Here is a 16,460-nt window from a genome sequence, read left to right on the forward strand (position 1 = left end):
GGAGCAGAGCAGGAGCAGAGCAGGAGCAGAAGCAGGAGCAGAGCAGGAGCAGAGCAGGAGCAGAAGCAGGAGCAGAGCAGGAGCAGGACCAGGAGCAGAGCAGGAGCAGGAGCAGGAGCAGAGCAGGACCAGGAGCAGAGCAGGAGCAGAGCAGGAGCAGAGCAGAAGCAGGAGCAGAGCAGGAGCAGAGCAGGAGCAGAGCAGAGCAGGAGCAGTAGCAGTAGCAGTAGCAGAAGCAGGAGCAGCAGGAGCAGAGCAGGAGCAGCAGGAGCAGAGCAGGAGCAGCAGGAGCAGCAGGAGCAGGAGCAGACACACACCCAGCACTTACTGTGGCTCTTTTCCTCAGGAATGCATCTGCCTCATCCACGAAGAGCAGGAGGCTGCAAAAGGGAAGCACCACAGTGACAGCACAGGGTAAGGCCTGGGGAGCCTCTGCTTCTTTTTTAGCCAGGGTTGGGATTAAATGGACAAGATGGAATTTTGTGTTTGGACTCAAATGTTTTTTAGTTCTTATCTATGTTAGGGTCTCACAAGCCCTGAGTTCTGCAGCACTTTAACAAACTAAAAATGGAGCCCTGTCTCTCTCTCTACAAGGCCTTTTAAGGATAAACTCTCCAATTAAGAAATGACACCTCAATTATTTTTACTTTTAACCAAATAACCAACCACCTGTGGTCTGTAATGTGGAGTTTTTTATCCAATTGCACAAAACCACCCAAACCCATGGAGGAGGAGGAGAAGGAGGAGAAGGTGAAGAAGAAGCACCCAGCCTCTGCCCTAAAACCTCCATCTTGCTCTCTATATATTCCTATATTCTAAAGCCCCAAAATCTTCCCACCCTGTGACCTCACACCCTTCTACCCAAACTCCACAGCCACAATCCCAGCTCCATCATTCCATTCTAGAAGCTTCTCCACAGCCTCAAATGCAGAAATTTAGACCTGCTCAAGTCTGAGTGCTATTTTAGCATTCCCTCCTCTTTCCAGAGATGTGTGCAGGGCACAGTACAGAAATCTTGGTGACAGTGACACCTCCCTGCCATTTTTCCTCCTTATGCCACTCTAAAAAACTCAAAGCAGAGTCCTGTCCTCAGCTTGCTTTGTTGTTTTCTGAGGTTTTTCTTTCCCAAACCACAGCAGCACTAATGTAATGGCTTTACTACCTGTGGAGAAGTGAATTAATAAAGCCCATGAATTATTCACCAAAATAAATTCACTTCTAACCCAAGGGCAGTGCTCTTCCCAAGGGACTGAGCCTGTAAAGATGTTTATCAATAACAGAAGCAGGTTGCTCATAAAGCTGTCACAGCTTGTATTACCTCCCTGCCTAACTTCAAACCCAGCATTTTTTCCAGGGCATTTCAGGCCTATTAACATCTTCTCCCAAATATTCTCTGCAGAAAATGTCTGTTAGCACAATTTCAGCTAAATAAGAAACAGCTAACACTGGTGGATATTCAGAATTAAATGTGCTTAAATACTTCAGTGCTACTGGAGGTGAGAATATTGATTTTATGGACACATGTGAGCTTTGATCAGGCAGTGTAGGGAGCTGAAATGCACAGAAATTTTTTATCAGAGCAGAGAAATTCAGAGCCAGGCAGTGCTGTAAGAGAATTCCTTGATGGGAGCATCCAGCTGAGTATTCTCACATCTCTTCCAACTTCTCACTTAATTTCCAAGCTCACTTAAATTCTAACACCTTCCCTTCTATAGCTCCTCAGAATAGAAGCTTAAAAATTTCAATCCTGCTTTTAAATCCCTGCTTTTTTTCTTGGTATGGGGAAATAGAAAGATTGAGGTGATGAATGAAGCAAGGATTAAAAGAGACACTGCAAGATGATGTCCATCTGGGGCAATCAGAGAACACATAAATCACTGGGCAGCCACACGCACAGATCTGAGCTCAAACCAGCACAAAACCCAAAGTGACAACCCCTGAAAGTTCAGTGTTGAATTTTACCATCCTGGCTGGACAAGGATCTCTGCAGTGCAAAAATCAAAAATCCATTTATATTGGTAGGAGCAAATGAACCACACAGCCACACAAAACCAGGGAGCAAAATTCAGCCTCAACCTGAGGAGTCTCTGCAGATAAAAATTTGATTTTAAAGGTGACTGAAAAAGCAAAAGTTCTTTTTTGTGCTTGTGTTTTCTATACCTGATATTTTATATATGTTTGTGATTTTTATGTCAATACCTTTAGCATCTATGTCCTCCTTATCCTCTTTTATTTCTTTTATTCACTTTTCCTGCTTGAGACTCCAAAGTAAACCAGAAGCTGGATTCAAATACTATCAGTGTTTAAAATCTTCAGGAGATTCTGTGTGTCACTCAATAACAGCAACTCATTTATGGTGATTATTGTTGCAAATATGATGAAATAATAATAATTAAACTGAGCAATTTATAGAGCAACTCCATGGATCATTTCAGAAGAGATTTGCTGTCCCCTCAAAGGGAAAAGCAAGGTTCTTTTGCAGGATCAACATCTTGCTTTCTAAGAATTTATTTATTTTAAAATAAATAAAATTTATTTATTTTAATAAAGAAATATTCATTAAATATTCCTTTATTACATATAATAAATATATATTCATTACATATAATAAATATATACTATACATTTATTATATATCATAAATATATATAATATATAATATACAACATATGATATATAATTTACAATATATAATATATAATATATAATATATAATATAAAATACTAGATGTAATATATTCTATTATAGATAATGTAATATAATGTAATAAAATAGAATGTAATGTAATATAATATAATGTAATACAATATAATGCAATGTAATGTAATGTAATGTAATGTAATGTAATGTAATATAATATAATATAATATAATATAATATAATATAATATAATATAATATAATATAATATAATATAATATAATATAATATAATATAATATAATACAATATAATTTTTATATATTATATTAGGGCTGAACTACACTGTTGTAGTTGTGGGTGAGGGTCTTTTAGACAAAAACCCAGGCTGAGGATTAAAGCAAAGCTCAACTTACCCTCTCCTACTGGTGTTGGCCCAGTCAAAGAGTTTGTGCATGGCTGTGACCCCTTCCCTGCCCATGGGGGCCACGTCCCCTCCTGTCATGATGGCATAATCCATGCCTGAGTGCACAGCTAATTTCTGCAAGGAAACAAAAACCACCAAATTCAACATTTAGTCCTGTCAGTGCTGGTTTGCAGAGGGGAGTATTGGCTTCTTTGTGTTCTTCATCACTTGGTTGCAATTTTTTGTTTAGGACAAAAAATAAAGCATGTAAACCCAACAGAGGTGGCCAGGAAGTGGCTGCTGCTGTGATTTTGTTTATTTTTTCCATTTCTGTCCATCTTTATGGGTTTTAGAAACCCAAACTAGGTGGATTTAGAAATCCAGTAGGTGCCATAATCTCAGAAAACTATTGGGATATGGGTTTAGTTTACTGATATAAGAAAAAAAATTCAACTTGCACCAGTTTGGCAAATCTGCCACTGTTAGAAAGTTGATGAAACCTCAGGTCTTGTGGACAAGCAGTAAAAAGCAAGGAAAAAAATCAAATTCTGACTGCAATCCATGTAAAAATCAGCCTGGCAGTGCCTTTGCCTCTCTCAGGAAAGAGCCATTAGGCCAAGGGGATAAACCCAACACAGGTGGATATGAAGGGGCTGCTGCTGTGATTTTATTTATTTGTTCCATTTCTATCCATCTCTATGGGCTTTAGAAACCCAAACTAGGTGGTTTTAGAAATCCAGCAGGTGCCATAGAAAGCTTTAGGTGCCATAATCTCAGTAAACTGCTGGGGTAGGGGTTTAATGTACTGAGAGAGGGGAAAAAAATCAACTTGCACCAGTTTGGCAAATCTGCCACTGCTAAAAAGTTGATGAAACCTCAGGACTCGTGGACAAGTGGCTGCTGCTGTGATTCCCACAAATAAATCCCAGTTCCAAGGGATTCCCACAAATAAATCCCAGTTCCAAGGGCCTTTCCCAGGTGGAAAATCCAGATCCAAGTGGCTGCAGTGATTCAGAGCTGGGGCAGGCTGCCCCTTCCTCCCTCCCTCCCCAACGGGAACAAAATGTTTGTGCAACACTCCAGCAGGAGATTCCAGCCCAGGGAAGCTCCACAGGCCCTGGAATTCTCAGAACACTTTGCAAGGTTGGCAGAATCTTGGCAGGGTTTTTACCTTGGCAAAAAGAGTTTTTCCAGTGCCAGGGGGACCGTACATCAGAATATTCCTGTAGAGGCTTTTGTTCCTTTTTGTGTTTCTTGTTGCTATGGCAATGTCTCTCACACGTGCTTCCAGCTGGGGCTGCAGGAAAAAAAAAAAAAAATTCAATTTAAGGATCAGAAGGTACCAAAAAGAGCTGCACCTACCAGGTTCCCAAATCAGTACCTGCAGGAAGGAGGCAGCACTCCAGGCTCAAGCTTTTAAGTCTTAACTTCAGCTGCTCATGACTCCACACCAAGGTCATTTCCTGTCCTATGTGAGGATTTACTTGATTTTCTGTCCACTTGGCTACAATTCTTTCATAAGAAAAAGCAGCAGTGCAGGAAGGAGTGCAGTGACTACTCTAGGAACAGATAACACCTAAATATTCACTTCCTAATGGGTGCCCTGGGAGGGATATGTCAAAACATCAGCAACTCTTTGCAGTGCTAATTCCTGCTCAAGTCATAAATTCATATTTATATTCCTACTGCATTTGGGGATACTGGGAGAGAGATATTCCTGCAGGAGCATTTTCTCTCAGCAGCTTCAAGCAGCTCTTAAATTTGCCAGATAACCAGGATTTCAATTCAGAAGCAAATACACAGAAGTAGCACTAATTAGCAAGTTAAGAACCAATTTCAGGGTGGGTAAATGCACAGAATATTTAGATTTTTTTTTTTTTTTTTTGCCTAGAAGCTGGTTTGGGTTCAGTAATCCTTAACTTCAGAGGGCACAAGTGGAATTCTGAATCTTCACATGCTGACCACAGAGAGAAACTGCAGCAGAGCAAGGACTGAACCAAGACTTCCAACTGCTTTTCACAGAGGGAAAAAAGGTGAACAAGCTGCTTAATGCATGTCACAGTGAACACAGGAGCTTACTGATGGTCCCAGTGTCCCAAGGGACAAAAAACCTCCAAAACTGCTGGAATTACAGCTTTAGAAGGGAGTTTAAGGCACCAGCAGCTCTCATTTGGAATCCAAAGTCATCCTTGACAGCCCAAGGCAGGAGAACAGAGTACTCACACTGAGAACAACTCCTTCAAGGGCATCCTGAGCCTTGCTGGTGAGACGTTTACCGACCTTGAGAGGACAAATTCAGTTACTCACAGGCAGAAAAAAACCCCCACATTTTAACAACTCACTTGGACTAAAACACCTTACAGAATTACCAGCGGGCTCAGCCCATCCATTCCACCTCCACTATTCTGTTTGTCCAGACCCACAGACAATCCCAGCCTGAGTTTTGCTGCGTGTACCACAGAAGCAAAGGTGAATTTTACCTTGATGGGATGTTTCAGAGCCTCCAGCACTGTGATCCTGGAGGTTTCCCTCACCAGGGAGGGTTTGCCCAGCCTTGCCTCGATGTAACGCCCCGCTACAGCCGTGGCATTTTTGGCAGAATAAACCCCCACTGCCAGCAGGGTCAGGCCTGCCACCTGCAAAAAAAGGAAAAAAAAGGAGAAAAATGAGAAAAAACCACTTGGCAAGGCAGTGCTGCTGTGTGCAGGCTGCCCTGTGGTGGGGAATTAAGATTCAGGACAAATGCTGAGCAGGAGGGGTTTATTTTTGGTAAGGTGTTTTTTATCCCTGCTCAGACAGTCAAGGTCTCACACTCCCTGTTCACTGATTGCTCTTGCACAGCAAAAAAAGCAGAGGAAGCACAAGTGAAGCATTTAGTCCTGAATCCAAAACTACATCCTGCCCAAAAAATGTGAGGGGATGTCCAGATTTTCAAGTAAATTGAGTAATGAAGATAAACCAGCCACGGCAGCCAAAAATGTGGGGCTGAATTTTCAAGTAAATTTGAGTAATGAAGATAAACCAAAAAGTGTGGGGCTGAATTTTCAAGTGAATTGAATAATGAAGATAAACCAAAAAGTGTGGGGCTGAATTTTCAAGTAAATTTGAGTAATGAAGATAAACCAGCCACAGCAGCCAAAAAGTGTGGGGCTGAATTTTCAAGTAAATTTGAGTAATGAAGATTAAACAGCCCCATCAGCCAAAAAGTGTGGGGCTGAATTTTCAAGTGAATTGAATAATGAAGATAAACCAAAAAGTGTGGGGCTGAATTTTCAAGTGAATTGAGTAATGAAGATAAACCAAAAAGTGTGGGGCTGAATTTTCAAGTGAATTGAGTAATGAAGATAAACCAGCCCCCTCAGGCAGGTGCTGCCTGCCAGAATGCCCCTCACCACACCAGAGAATGCCAGCTGAATTTCAGGTGCCAAGGTGAAACTGCTGAGTTGTGGCTGCCACCAAGGCAGGGCACAGTGGGGAACAAAAAAGGGAATTTCTGCTAAAGGTGACAGCTGTGCCAGCCCCAACAGCACAGGGAATGAGGGGCTCCAGAGGAGAACCAAAAAAACATCATGGGAATGGGAATTGCCATCATGGAAATGGGAATTGCCATCATGGGAGTGGGAATTATCACCATGGGAATGGGAATTATCACCATGGAATGGAATTACCACCATAGAAATGGGAATTGTCACCATGGAATGGGAAATGTCACCATGGGAGTGGGAATTATCACCATGGAATGGGAATTACCATCATGGGAATGGGAATTGTCACCATGGAATGGGAATTACCATCATGGAATGGGAATTAGCACCATGGGAGTGGGAATTGCCACCATGGGAATGGGAATTATCACCATGGAATGGGAAATGTCACCCTGGGAATGGGAATTAGCACCATGGAAATGGAATTATCACCATGGAAATGGAATTACCACCATGGGAATGGGAATTATCACCATGGAGTGGGAATTATCACCATGGGAATGGGAATTGCCACCATGGAATGGGAATTAGCACCATGGAGTGGGAATTACCACCATGGGAATGGGAATTACCATCATAGAATGGGAATGACATCACTCACTGGGCTGTTCCTCCAGAAACCCCACAAAATGAGCCATTCCCATCGATCTGCCAGTGAAGCAGAAAGACTCCAGGCTCTGGAGTCAGCTTAAAGCTGATGCCAATAATTTATATCAGAGAAAAGAGCAAACTGCAGCAATTGCTTTTAAAATAAGCTGACTTCTCCTGCAAGTACAGAGCAGGGTGAAAAGCCTCAAGGACAACAAGGGTGGCACTGTTCAATAAACCATGAGGCACCATCTGGTAGCTCTCACTCTGCTGGAATGTGGGACATCACCTCTGCTCTGGGTGGGAACACCAAGGGATCAGAACTGTGAGTTCCAGGATGCAAAGAGTGAGGGATCTCCATGCTCAGCTCAGCTCAGATGCAGAACACAGAACAGATTTCACCTTTTTAGCAGCCTCCCTCTAAAAACAGAGCCATGATCTCATGCTCTCCCAGACCATGCAGCACAAAGTTCCCTGTGCCTGGATGGAGCTGATGTCACTTTCTCAGGTTTTTGATGATGTTCATGTCACAAGATACAGAGAAGCAGAGCTTTAAAAATGAATTCTGTATCAAGCAAGAACCCAACTGACCACCCTAAAAAATCAGTCTGATTACAGGGTGTCATGGTTTTGCATGGGAGACATTTACCCACCTTTTTATCATAAAGTATCAAAGGAATGGGTCTCTGATCAGTAAAAAAGTGAATTACACTAAAACCACAATGAACCAAAAATCTCAAGGTAGAACCTTTGGGGCTCTGCTTGGCTGGGAAGGGGTAGAGAAAGAGCAGCACTTAGAGCTGAAAATTCAGGTTTCATTTACAAGAACCTTAAAATAACTGACTGGTTCTTACCTTATAGTAATTCCAAACTTTTTAAAGCAACGGAAAATATGACTTCCAGCTGTGTTATCTCCTTTCCAAAAATACACCTGCCTTTTTCTTTTCTTTTTTTTTTTTTAAGCTAAATGTCCCAAATTCACAAGAGAAGAACATGTCAGAAGCAAAAATGACAATTTGTATGTGGGTCAAGTGAATGCACAGCTCAAAGCACCAAGCACTGATCTACAAAGGGCTCTGAATGCTGCAGATGACAAAAGGAGCCACTAAAAGCTTGTCTTGTTCTCCCCAGAGCTCTCAAAGGATGTTTTGTATCAGCCTGTGTGTATAAAATCAGAGGGTGGAGCAGATGGTGGTGACTGATTCAAAGCAGAATTTCTATTTTAACCAGCCATGCTACCAAAAATATATTTTCATTGTTGTTTTGTTTAGTTTTACACTGAGAAACAACTTTCTGTCCCCAAGATTCCATTCCCAAGCTCTTTTGTCCTGTGAAAAGATGCTGCTCCGGCTTTTAATCAATTTATTTAGCACATAGAGCAGTTCTCTAAGTGCTCTCTAGGCTACATCAAAATTAGATTTAAAGCTGTGACACAATCAGGAGTTTAACACACATTTACAACCTGGCTTTTCTGGAAGTTTCTGCCAGGTTTCCCAAGCTTACCGTGGCTGTGACTTTATCCCAGTCTGTCACGAAAGCACGGAATCCTTCCCCAAAGAGCATCCCAGCTGTCCTGTGGCAAGCAAACAGCAAAGCAAGCAGGAGAGAAAGGGAATTCAATGAATTGATCCATTTTAAACCAGGCTTTCAGATTGCATTAAAGTTGTTCATCTTCTTCAGAACGAGTCAAAGGGAAGGCTCACGTCGGAATTGGAATGTGAACATGGAAAATATATTTATAATCATCTGAAAATATATTTATAATAATCTGAAAATATATTTATAATCATCTGAAAATATATTTAAAACCATCTGAAAATAAATTTATAACCATCTGAAAATAAATTTATAACCATCTGAAAACATATTTATAACCATCTGAAAACATATTTATAATCATCTGATGCCTACACCTGAGCTGGGATTAAGTCCAGAAAAGCACCTGGCCCTAAGATGGTATCAATTTACTTTAATGCATTATTTGTGTTGAACTGGATGTATTGAAAGCTCTTTTTGTTCAAAATCTCAAAGGACCTAAAATGAACCAATTCCAAAGGTAAAACAGCCAGCCCTGAGGAGCCAAACTGCATGACAGCTTTGTGATGGATGTTCTGGAAGAACTGTGGGGTTCTCAGAGCTACTGAGCTCCAGGACTGGAGGAAAAGGCTTGAAATAATCTGTTAGAAAAATTGTATCACTCTAAATGTCTCTGGTTGCTATTTCAGGTGACAATGTAGCGGGACGAGCAGGAGAGGTCACACAAGGCTGGAATTCCTGAGAGGAACAAACCCCAGGGTCTCCCAGGCGTGGGGACACACTTGGAGAAGCACCAGAGGAACAAATCCCAGGATCTCCCACATGTGGGAGAAGCACCAGGCTGGAATTCCTCAGAGGAACAAACTCCTGGTTCTCCCAGATGTGGGGTCACACTTGGAGAAGCACCACAGGAACAAACCCCAGGTCCTCCCACAGGCTGGGAGAGAGAAACTGCATCAGAGGAACAAAGCCCAGGTCCTCCCACACACTTGGAGCAGCTCCAGAGGAACAAAGCCCAGGTTCTCCAACACATGGGGACACACTTGGAGAAGCACCAGGCTGAAATTCCTCAGAGGAACAAACCCCAGGTTCTCCCACATGTGGGAGAGGCACCAAGCTGAAATTCCTTAGATGAACAAACCCCAGGTTCTGCCATGTGCTGGGACACACGTGGAGCAGCTGCTGAGGAACAAACCACCAGGTTCTCCCACATGTGAGGACACACTTGGAGAAACACCAGAGGAACAAACCCCAGGTTTTCCCACATGTGGGAAAAGCACCAGGCTGAAACTCCTCAGAGGAACAAACCCCAGGTTCTCCCATGTGCTGGGACACACTTGGAGAAGCTCCAGAAGAACAAACCCCAGGTTCTCCCACACACAAGTGGAGCAGCTCCAGAGGAACCAACCCCAGGTTTCCCCCCACACAGAGCAGCTCCAAAGGAGCAAACCCCAGGTTCTACCACACTTGGAGAAGCTCCAGAAGAACAAACCTCAGGTTCTCCCACACACATGGAGCAGCTCCAGAAGAACCAACCCCAGGTTCTCCCCCACACGTGGAGCAGCTCCAGAAGAACAAACCCCAGGTCCTCCCCCACACTTGGAGAAGCTCCAGAGGAACAAACCCCAGGTTTCCCCCCACACGTGGAGCAGCTCCAGAAGAACAAACCCCAGGTCCTCCCCCACACACAGAGAGCACCCCCAGCCCTCTGTGCCCCACCTGAGGGACTCGAGCACGGTCTGGCGGTGCTCGGCGGCCTTGAGGCGGATCTGCTCGCGGATGATGTCGGCGTTCTCGCGCTCGGCCTTGGCGCGCGCCCGCGCCTCCGCCTCCACCCGCAGCATCTCGTTCTTGTGCCGCAGCTCCATCTCCCTCTCCACGGTAGCTTGGGGGAAAAATAAACAGCAGAGAGGTCAAATTTTGGCCTGGGAGAAGGAAAACCCCAGGGAAGTTGCTGTGTACTGGAAGGAAGAGAAGCAAAATGGTCCCAAAGGGGATTTTGGAAGCGCTGCTGCCCCCTTCACCAAAATTCAATGGAATTGTGGTGAAGGGAGAATGAATGAGAAACTCAGGAGTGAAATAACCCAACCCTACAGGGTTTCACCACTGGGATGTGTTATTCAGGCTACACTTCCCTCACTGGAGGAGGCCACATCTGTGCTTGGAGCAAACCACCTTCCCATCCCATTCAGTTAATTAACATTAACATTTCTTAACATTTCTGAGACCTGCACCCCAGTGGAGTTGTGCAAACCCAGGAATTCTGGCAATTCTCAACAACAAAAAGAAGCTAAGCAAGTTTCACACCACAACTTTTTTATTTTCTGCAGGAAACTGAATGGAGATGAGGTGACACAGATTCAACCACTCCTCCCAGAAGATGTTTTGTTTCTTTTCTCTTCTTAAGTATGAAATCAGAATTTCAGGTATGAAATAAGAATTCCAGTATGAAATCAGAATTTCAGGAGATGCTGACAGTTCACTGAGAAATCCAGATTTCTCAGATTTCTCCTAAACATCCAGGGCAGATGTTTAGGAGTGCAGCCTTTTCTAAAACTAACCTTGGGAGCAATTGGTAATTTTAGCACTCCTGGGATTTACCTGTTTTTGCCAATCTGCCACCAAACCCAGCAAGGACACAAAGATCAGCACAAGGACTCCACAATGCCCTCACACCCTCAGCAGCTGAACTCAACACTCACCTCGCCTCATGGCCTCCTGCTTCTGCACAGATTCCTCCTGTTTCCTCAGATTCTCCTCATTAGCAAGTTGCTGCAGGGAGAGATGACAGCAGAAGAGATGTTGATGTTGTAATGACTCCATCAAGTGTAAACTGAAGTGCTACTGATGCCTCAGGTTTTGGCTTTTCTATTTTCCAGATTCTGTGCTGATGTCTCAGGTTTTGGCTTTTCTATTTTTCTCATTCTGTGCTGCTTTAGTGGGTCTGGGTTTCATATTATGGGATGGTGAGCTCTGTGCACAGAGCAGGGAGACAAAACAATTCCTGCTCCAGCTGGGCACCAAGGACAAATGATCCAAATCTCAGCCCAGGAGCACAAACACCGTGGGCTGGAGAGAGAAAAACAAGGATGGGACTGCATGGGCTAAAGCTGGAATGGGACACTCCAAGATGCAAATGGAGCAGAACTTATAATTTTGTGACTGATCATCCATTTTTGGGACCATTTTGGTTCATTTTGAGACCATTTTGGTTCATCTTGGGTGCAGCCCTGGCTGGGCTCTTGTGCTGCCCAAGGTGGATCCATTGAGGAGAAACTTCCCTGCTTTATTCTTTAAATCTGTCTGGTCTGTTCTAGGATAGCCTTCACAAATATTTCCAAGAAGCTGCTGCTCAGCTTGAAGTGTGTTTTCCTCTCCCCATCTCCCAGATTTCTCCTCCTAATGCCCAAGCCTTGATGTGCAGTGCTGCTGCAGAGCAGATAACAGAGATAAACTGTGCCCAGCAGGACAGGGCACAGCTCCAGAGCATCTCTGGGATTTCAGAGGGCTCCCAGCCCGTTCCCAGCTGGATCAGAGCAGGAACCCACCCTACCTGCTGCCTCATCTGCTCGTCGTAGCGCTGCCGTGCCAGCTTGTCCTGGTACTGGGCTCTCTTCAAAAAACAAAACAGAATAACACAGATTAGGCAGTTAAAAAACAGCCTGCTCCTCAGGGAAATGAGGTTCAGGAGGTAAAAAAAGCAAATAAAATGGGGAAATCCATACAAATAAAAAGTTATCCTGGATTTGAATGTGAACGGGGGAAAATATCCTCAGTCAGCACTAAGAACTTCTCTGTGCTGAGGAATCTCTACAGTCTGACTTCATTTTAGGGTACCACAGATGCCAAAATAAAAAGCAAAGGTTTCTTGGCCCACAAAAGGAGATTTCAGTGGGAAAAATAAGGCTTTCATGTTCTAAACCACATTATCTGGACTGGTGACTACAAGCAATAGAACTGTCAGGATGTGCTGCTGGTTTTGATGAAGATTTACTTGTTCCTCATTAATTACCCTTATCAATCACTGGAACTCCAAATAAACCCAAATCATCTCCACTGAACTGGAAGGGGGCTGAGGATCCACATGAGGATCCACATGTCAGCGGGTGACACCATTCTCTATTCCAAACACAGCAGAACAGCAAAACATCATGGAATAAACCAAGTCTATTTTGGTTATTTACCAAGAATATTTGAGTTTGCTGTGACCTCAAATGATGCCCTGTGAGCAGCAGGAGGTGCAGAACCAACCCCTGAGTGTGCAGCTGCTTCCTGGGCCAGCCCTGCTCAAAGTCCAAACTCTGCCAGGGTAAAAGCACCACGTGCCAAATAAACAATTCTAGCAAACTCCCCGAGCTGGAGAATCCATTAGAATTAATCAATTCCTTCATCTCCTGTGCTCTCAGAGGCAGAAATCCCCATAATTTAGGGAATTTTTAACGTTAAGGCCAGCCTTTGTTTTCCCTGTTTCAGGATTATTGCCACATCAGCCACTCAAGCTAAAACGAACCAGGGAGCACCAACACTGCTCACAACAACTCAGATTTGCATCACTTCTCCTCTTAAGATATTTTTTCCTGTTTAATTCAGAAGAAATAGAATACTTAAGACTGAAATCCAAATAACTTCAGAGCCATTTCACTGTCCAGGCTAACATAAACAGTTGATAAAGCAGCATTTCTCAACATTTCCCTGAAAGGCTCTTTGGGAAAACCCCAAAAAAACACAAAATGAGAAGAAACTGCTGCCACCAATTCCTCTGGATGTTCAAGAACTTGGGAACAAAAGTCCAGGAGGATTAAAAATCCAGCTCAACATCACAAATCCAGGACACAACAGGGGCTCAGCCTGTGAACCCCCTCTCCCCATAAAGGGATAATTAATAAAGGGATAATGAAAGGGATAATGAAAGGGATAATTAATGCATCATTGCCTTTTCCCCCTCATTCCCTTACTGCTTGATGCTGTTTGGTTTCTTCATTGAGTGTTTTCCTTCTCTCCTCTGCCTGCACCCGGATCTGTTCATTCTTCAGCTGTTCTATGGCAGCCTCGTACTCCTGGGGCAGAACCAGAATTTCATCATCAGAAATTCACAGATCATCTGTACAGAAATTTCATCATCAGAAATTCACAGATCATCTGTACAGAAATGTCATCATCAGAAATTCACAGATCATCTGTACAGAAATTTAATAATCAAAAATTCACAGATTATCTGTACAGAAATGTCATCACCAGAAATTCACAGATCATCTGTACAGAAATTTCATCACCAGAAATTCACAGATCATCTGTACAGAAATGCTGCTGACAATCACATTCCAAGAAATCCCTCTGTATTTAGAGGGGTACCTTTAAAAGATGACCACTGACACAAAGTGTCAGTTAAAATATGATAGTAAAAATAAGTAATTAAATTTTAAAAAGTTAAAATATGATAGTAAATATAAATAATTAAAATAAATATGAATAATAAGCTATGATAATAATTATTATAATAAAATATTATACTATAATATTATAATAAAATGATACTATAATATGATGATATTCATAGCAGTGATATTCAAAGCCACAAAAAATGTGTCAAAATTGGCCAAATTAGCTGAGATTCACCTTCCAGAATTACTTTTTTTTTTTTCTCCTAAAGGCAAATAACTACAATTTCCCGAAGCTGAACAGAAAGACAAATTGATCATCCTCTGCAAAGGAAAGATTTTAATTTTTGTCCCTCCCAAAGCTGGCAGCTGCCTGAGGAGTTCCAAGGTGAGGAATCCCAACCCACCTTGAGTTTGGTTTGCTGCTCCAGCTGCAGGGTCTGCTCCTGCATCTGGGCCAGGCTCAGAGCGTCCTTGGCATGGCCTGGAGGGGAACAGAGACAGGGCAGGGCTCAGGCTTTAGATTTATATTTTCCAGATTCTGTACTGATAGATCAGGTTTTAGCTTTGCTGTTTTCCAGATTCTGTTTTCCACATTTTCTATTTTCCAGATTCAGGTTTTGGCTTTTCTATTTTTCAGATTCTGTACTGATGCCGAAGGTTTTAGATTTTATATTTTCCAGATTCTGTGCTGATATCTCAGGTTCTGGCTTTTCTATTTTCCAGATTCTGAACAGGTATCTCAGGTTCTAACAGTTCTGTTTTCCAGATTCTGTGTTAATGCCTCAGGTTTTAGATTTTCTATTTTCCAGATTCTGTGCTGATGCCTCAGGTTCCGGCTTTTCTATTTCTCAGATTCTGTACAAATATCTCAGATTTTGGCTTTTCTATTTTCCAGATTCTGTGCTGATGTCTCAGGTTTTAGATTTTCTGTTTTTCACATTCTGTGCTGCTTTAGTGTGTGGGTCTGGGTTCACATTATGGGATGGTGAGCTCTGTGCACAGAGCAGGGAGACAAAACAATTCCTGCTCCAGCTGGGCACCAAGGACAAATGATCCAAATCTCAGCCCAGGAGCACAAACACCGTGGGCTGGAGAGAGAAAAACAAGGATGGGACTGCATGGGCTAAAGCTGGAATGGGACACTCCAAGATGCAAATGGAGCAGAACTTATAATTTTGTGACTGATCATCCATTTTTGGGACCATTTTGGTTCATCCTGGGTTCATCCTGGGACCATTTTGGTTCATCTTGGGTGCAGCCCTGGCTGGGCTCTTGTGCTGCCCAAGGTGGATCCATGGAGGAGAAACTTTTCATAAATCCCTGCTTTATTCTTTAACTCTGTTCTGGCTCAGCCTTCACAGGGCTTCACAGTGAGAGCACAGAAACTGCTGCCACCAATTCCTCTGGATGCTCAAGAACTTGGGAACAAAAGTCCAGGACGATTAAAAATCCAGCTCAACATCACAAAGCCAGGACACAACGGGGGCTCAACCTGTGAACACCCCCAGAGCCCTTTTCTCCAAAAAGTAATAATTAATTAATGTGATAATGAAAGGGATAATTAATGCATCATTGCCTTTTCTATAAGGGAAGGCATATTCTTTCTTATAACTACAGAAGCATAAGTTTATGAATTTTTTTTTTTGCTTAATGTCTGTGTATCGTAGTTTTACACCAATCTAAGCTTCTTCCAAGGCTGTCGATTAAATCCTTGAGTATCTGTGGGAGTTTCTATTTGTCTGATTCTCCACACACCCTCTGTGCTCTTTGCTCCAGAGTGGAATAACCCCTCAATCCCTTATTCTTTAAAGAAAAGTATCCTCCATAACACAGTTTCTATTTGAACATTTTTTATAACCTAAAATATATTTTACACACTACTAAAGAGAATTAACACAGCATTACTTCCTAACACAACACATATAACATACATTTGAATATTTGCGAAAAGCCAATCATAAAACACACGCATTTTTCACACAGACCCCTTTCCTCCACCCCACCGAGCCCTCCCGCCCGTCCCTTCACGCACGGGACGCGTCCAACTCCCGCGCCGCCTTGGCCGCGCGCTCCAGGCCCGTGGGGTCGAAGTTGCTCCATTTGTCCTTGGGCGTCTGACGGTCCCCGGCGCCTCCACCAGCGCCGCCACCAGCAGCGGGGCCGGGCGGCAGCGAGAGGCCGCTGCCGGTGCCCGGAGGAGCCGCGTCCCCGCCGCCGCCCGGGGCGGCGCCGCGGTTGAGCCCGAACAGCCACGACATGAGGACGGCGCCGGCGGCGGCTGCACGCGGAGGACGCGCCGCGGTCACTGCTCATGCGCGGTGAGGAGGGCCGGATTCCCATTGGGCAGACGGAGCGCCGCGCCGCGCGGTGATTGGTGGAGGGGAGCCGCGTGTGGGGTTTGATTGGTGGGAAGAGGCGGGAGGGG

At 43.6% G+C, this 16,460-nt stretch overlaps 1 protein-coding gene across 1 annotated transcript in view; it reads right to left on the bottom strand.

Moving 5' to 3' along the window:
- The window catches only part of LOC136565466 (ATPase family AAA domain-containing protein 3), a 28,775-nt gene extending 12,494 nt beyond the window's left edge, over positions 1 to 16,281 (bottom strand). The window contains exons 1-12 of the mRNA XM_066564065.1: positions 16,068 to 16,281; positions 14,440 to 14,516; positions 13,610 to 13,711; positions 12,208 to 12,267; positions 11,357 to 11,426; positions 10,374 to 10,539; positions 8,622 to 8,691; positions 5,526 to 5,681; positions 5,269 to 5,325; positions 4,217 to 4,342; positions 3,056 to 3,180; positions 329 to 380 (exon numbers count right to left, since the gene is read on the bottom strand). Of these exons, the coding sequence (XP_066420162.1) occupies positions 329 to 380; positions 3,056 to 3,180; positions 4,217 to 4,342; positions 5,269 to 5,325; positions 5,526 to 5,681; positions 8,622 to 8,691; positions 10,374 to 10,539; positions 11,357 to 11,426; positions 12,208 to 12,267; positions 13,610 to 13,711; positions 14,440 to 14,484 (1,029 nt within the window). The 5' untranslated portion in view covers positions 14,485 to 14,516; positions 16,068 to 16,281. The remainder of the gene's footprint in view (positions 1 to 328; positions 381 to 3,055; positions 3,181 to 4,216; positions 4,343 to 5,268; positions 5,326 to 5,525; positions 5,682 to 8,621; positions 8,692 to 10,373; positions 10,540 to 11,356; positions 11,427 to 12,207; positions 12,268 to 13,609; positions 13,712 to 14,439; positions 14,517 to 16,067) is intronic.
- Positions 16,282 to 16,460: the final 179 nt, after the last annotated feature.

Source organism: Molothrus aeneus, chromosome 21, assembly GCF_037042795.1.
Source record: "Molothrus aeneus isolate 106 chromosome 21, BPBGC_Maene_1.0, whole genome shotgun sequence".
Taxonomy (NCBI): domain Eukaryota; kingdom Metazoa; phylum Chordata; class Aves; order Passeriformes; family Icteridae; genus Molothrus; species Molothrus aeneus.